Source organism: Phaethon lepturus, unplaced genomic scaffold (assembly GCF_000687285.1).
Source record: "Phaethon lepturus isolate BGI_N335 unplaced genomic scaffold, ASM68728v1 scaffold55968, whole genome shotgun sequence".
Taxonomy (NCBI): Eukaryota; Metazoa; Chordata; class Aves; order Phaethontiformes; family Phaethontidae; genus Phaethon; species Phaethon lepturus.
The window spans coordinates 1-5,119 of NW_010559415.1; the positions used below are offsets into that span (position 1 = coordinate 1).

A 5,119-nucleotide genomic window follows, 5' to 3' on the forward strand; every position below is an offset into this window, starting at 1 on the left:
GGGCTGCCGTCGCGGCAGCCCCTTTCCCGCTCACTGCTGAGGCGCCAAATGGCGACGCCACGCCGGGCTGGTGTGGTAAAGACACTGGTCATGGCGAGAGCTCCTGCTTCTGCTGGTGCTGGGAGAAGTGATGCTTGTGGAGGCTCTCTCTGAGCTGGTGACTGACATCTCTGCGGTAGTACCTGAGCACTACTGGTTGCTGCTCCCTGCCAGTCCTCAGGGCGCTTGGGCAGGTGAGACAGGGTGTGGGGAAAAGCAGGTGGTCAGTTCTGTCAAACCGTGTTGGCCTTGTTCTGTTAAGCTGTATTGGAAGATGTGTGGAAATAAACATTCAAAAGTTCTTCCTGATAGGGTTTCTTGGGGAGCAGATGATGCCCTGGAAGAAACTAAAAGACCTTTTGGGAAATCCTGTTGTGAAGAAGTTGACGAAGATTAAAATTGTTTTAATATATGCTCCTATCCTTGAAGGTTAGTTGGAGCTTGTACACCCTAAACAAACATGGAAAAGTTAATGTAGACAATGTATACTGTGTGCTTTATTTACACAACTCGCAGATGCATAAGCAATTAAATTAAGCTGCACAACCTGATGTGCATACTCATACCATACTCACAGTTGGGATGTACTACCCTCAGTCCAGCCAGTTCACTCAGTATTGAAAAGAGTGCAATTATTTTCATTATGTCTACAAGAGTGGCCAGAAACTTAGGAGTATACAAACCAAAATCTTCCTCATTGTAGCTATTAATTCTTTTTAGCCTCATATTAAGAGAAAAGACAGTACAGAATGCAGAGTAGGTGTATCTGATCAGTTTAACTTCTTGTAAAGATGCACTTAGGGGTAGCTTTTTTCCTTAAGTTAATTTATCATTAAAAATAAGGATGAACTTGCATTTATATAACAAGTATTTGTTAAGCATATGTGTTACGTGACATATATTAGAGATTTTTTTGGGAAACAATGACAATACTTCCTCTTCAAGTCTTGTACCCAGCTGTATTGCCTCATTTGAGCAAAAGGAACCGTCAGATTGTCGGCAAACGATTTCCTATTAGCTTTCAAAGTAGTGTAATTCTGAAATTCCTGCCTAGGAAACAAAGGTCCCCTAGTCAAACTTAATAGGCTATCTCATTCACGTTCTAATATAACGATCTTATTTGTTAGTTTACTGAAGCTGTACTACTTTCCTCCATCCGTTTATAATTGATCTTATCGCAAGTATTGGAGACGGAATCTTTAAAGATTTTGCCTTATTTTTTACATACAGCTGCTGACCATATCTGTCCGCAGTATTTGGAGTTGTTAAATACTTTTGAGCTCTCATCTTTTTTTTGTTTTTAATGAATAATTACTAGATTACTTTTCAGTTTGTGACCTTGTATGTCGTCCAGAATTAACTAAGATATAATTTCTCAAATACTTGACAAAAAAAATACCCTACTGATTATTGTAACCAATCAGTCAAACAAATCTGGTGACCTAGATCAAAATAACCATGAATCTCAGGGTGTTACTGGGCTGGATGTGGCAGAGGTAAGTGCAAAGATACCTTGAGTGCATCAGGCATGGGCTAGAGTTCAACCTTCTGAACCAGAAGGGTGCAAGGCTTAAAGGATCGGCATACTCGGGGAAGAAAGAGAGAACACATCCAGAAACTTAATACAGCTTTCATTCCAGCCAGTAAAGTCACAAAAAGAAATAAAATGACATTCACCAACTTTCTGAAACCTTTGACATGTAATTGTTAATATACTTACCAATACAATACTTACACTTGCAATTTATAAGCAGTAATGGCATGCAGCTGATAACAAAGGTCAAACTCTATAACAGCACTTTGATGGTTAGCGCTTCTGTCTTACAGTTTAGTCTGCCATTTCAGTGCACACAGCTTAACTGCTGTAGTTATATATATGAAATTATATAATAATCCTATATATAATCTGCCCCATAGCTTTGTTGCAAGCCATTATTCTTTATCCCTCTCTCTTTTGAAAGCTTTAGTATATAAACAAGATAGTCTAGAGATAGACAAAATTTTGTAATAGTGTTGTTTCCAGATTTTAGGGTGTTGGTTTTGTTTGGTGGGGTTTTTTTATTTTTTCATACCTTTGCTTTTCATCTCTTTGTAATTGAAAATTGAAGGACTGTTTAAAGTAGTATTCTCTTCATTGTGACATATGTCGTATATCTACCCACTGAAAGATGATTTTGTAAAACATGTCGACACTGGAAGTTACATACAATCAGTATTTGGGGGAAGAAATCCAAATTCATAAAGAAGGGGGATCTTTCCTACTCGAATACTGTTTGCGTCATGAGAGCATTTTGGCAGTAGGGGGAGCAATGGGATGCTGAAGACCACAAAAATACAGGCTAAGAAAGGATTCAGTTATAAAAACTGAAGGAAAAAATGTTTTTCGCTTTTATTCATTTATGGCCAGCGAAAAGACAGTCAAGGAGAGCCAAGAAAACAGGGGAGTAAATTTTACAAGGTATTTTAAAAACCCATTAAAATCATAATATAAACGTATCCGTTCAGAAATGGTATTTGAAATTGGACCTGTAACAACATGTGAATAAACACACAGCAAAAGTTCATCTAGCAGTTTACCATCATCGGGGAATTCTGTGGTGAAGTGCTGTGAGACTTTACACGTATGGCTGCATTTATTTTGGGTTAGGCCTCAGGGCTGCCCTCAGGCCCATGTGGTATTGTGACCTTTTAGCAAAGCCTTACAGGAATCAATCTTTTTCGAACTATGGCAGTAGAAGCATGATTGCAAAAAGCTCAGAAGCCAAAAAAAGACCTCGGGGCATATTTGCTGAAGGACAACAGCCTTTGCCAGCAGCCCACAGGTTTGTTCTGCTGATGTGTCAGAAAGCGTCCAGGGCTGGGAAGTGGGCTGCCCTGTAGGCATGGGGACAGGACTAGATGACCACCAAGAGGCATAGTTGGAGGGACACAGCAAATCTTAACTAGCGCTGACCCTTGAGAGGCAGTTTTACTGCAAGCCTTAGGAAGTAGCACAACACGAGGTGAGGCTGGGTTGAAAATAGCACTTACAGATTGGACAACTTGAGCAGAATATGGTGCATATTTTTTACCCATCAGAAACACCAGTGTTTGAAGTCAATGTAGTCTGAAATCATTATTGTGTTAAGATACTGTCAATATTTTTATTCATGTCCTGAAAGAAACTCAGTCAGAGCCTGCTAATACTCTTCCTGACGCAGAATGATTTAAGCTCCTGATAAATTGGGACAACTCAAAATCTGCATGTTTCAAAGCATAGTCATGCTTTGAGAAATTAATGCAATGAAATTACTTTATGTGAGGTATCCGTATGTCATCAGTACATGCTTTATGTTATTCCTATTTATATGAGCAAGGTACCAATGGGATATCATTTAAGTCCTCCAAGTGAACTATATTATCACACTATATTTTATATTTATTCCATATTTATATTTACATAGAATAGTCTTAGAGACTTGGGTGTTGTCAGGTTTCTTTTAGGTTTTGCCATCCTTATTACACAATATTCAATACACAGAGAAACCCTTTATCAATATAAATATTATGGTAAGGAAACCAAGTTGCCATTTGAGAACCAGTGCAAAAAAATATTTAAGTTCTTCTTACAGAAAACAGTTTCTGCAGCCTTTTACAGTATGACATTTAGGACTTGGTACAAATAACATTTTAGCATTTGTATTGAATTGTAATTGGATTTTGTTTATTCAAGACAAAACAGTAAATATAAGGAACTAGCCTGTGTTTTCAACAGGGCCAAGTAATAGCTTAGGAGGTGCTCTGAGGGTATAAAAGGGGGGAAAAAAAAAGCAGAGGATATGTAGAAAAATGGTCTTTTTTCATTCTTTTTTTATTCTGGTGCAGTTCTGAGTGACGTACTTAGCCCCTTTTGAAGAATCTTTTGGCTTCAACTCCTTCATATATGTAGGTCTGTTAAGAAATGAAAAAGAAAAATCAGTGGCTGCTATTACAAAGTTTCTGTTTCACAGATGCTATTGAGAGATGGTCAATAGTGATTTAATTAATTGTGACTGGTGGCTGTGTGCAGCCTACCAGCCCTTGTGCAGGCTCTGAGGAAAGGAACGTAAGGAAAGCAGCCTGTTGTCAATAAGCATAAATTCTCTGTGCAAACAGTTGAACTGCCACAGGACAGCTTTTGGGGGCTTCTGGAAAAAAACAAAAGTGCTGAAGTGCTGTATGCCCAATACCACTACTTAACAAGTTTCGTCTATGTGATTGCTTCTATTAGAAGTGTGAAGAAGCACTGAAGGGTTGGACTGTATGTCTTTTCTATCTCAAATCTCACACCTGTCCATAAAGGTTTTTTTTTTATTTATTCTTTTAAGAAGCTTGTGACCTGCTAGTGGAGAGGGTCTTAAAGCATTACAATTCAGTTCCATTTCTGGCTTTACTGCAGAGCTGTGAAACACTTCCCTTTTGTCTGAAACCTACCCCTCCGTGCCATCATCCCCTGCCCCAACCCCAAACTTTGTTTTAAAAGAGCATTTATCAGCCATTGACAGCATTACCCTGTAGTAAGCTCCTGCGGTAAGGCTTTTACAAGGCAGACACTTGGAAAAAGGCTTTCAGTCAGAACGCATCTATATAGTGTGTATATATATCTCTATCTGTATATATATCTTCTGTATACAGCTTGTATTCACAGGCTTCAGAATGCATTGATAAGATACAGCTCACATGGGTAGAAAATGTAAAAATCACAGGTTGTGAGTTTTATTTTAAAGTTTTAAATTTCAATAGATTACTCGACTCAAGAATTTTAACTAAAGATAAAGGAGGTTATTTGGCTTGAAGAAAATATTTCCTACTTTCAGAACAGCCTTTAACATTTTTTCAGTTTATTATATTGTAAAGTTTTATGTAAGTGGCTGCTTAACTCACCTGAACAAGTTCATCACCTATGATTTCTCTGTATGCTGTGAGTGCTTTTCCATTATCTTTTCTAGTAAATGTTCCTACAAGCTTATTTCCTTCCATGTTCCAAGAACCCTATAATGCAAAAAAAACCCAAATATTTTGCAATAGATATGACACTGATTTGATTTAAAGCTGCAGGAAT

The 5,119-nt window shown here is 38.1% G+C and overlaps 1 protein-coding gene across 1 annotated transcript in view; it reads right to left on the bottom strand.

Annotated features, from left to right (window-relative positions):
• Positions 1-3,723: 3,723 nt before the first annotated feature.
• FABP2 (fatty acid binding protein 2, intestinal) overlaps positions 3,724-5,119 on the bottom strand; it is a 2,860-nt gene continuing 1,464 nt past the window's right edge. The window contains exons 3-4 of the mRNA XM_010293333.1: positions 4,942-5,049; positions 3,724-3,969 (exon numbers count right to left, since the gene is read on the bottom strand). Coding sequence (XP_010291635.1) covers positions 3,919-3,969; positions 4,942-5,049 — 159 coding nt within the window. The 3' untranslated portion in view covers positions 3,724-3,918. The remainder of the gene's footprint in view (positions 3,970-4,941; positions 5,050-5,119) is intronic.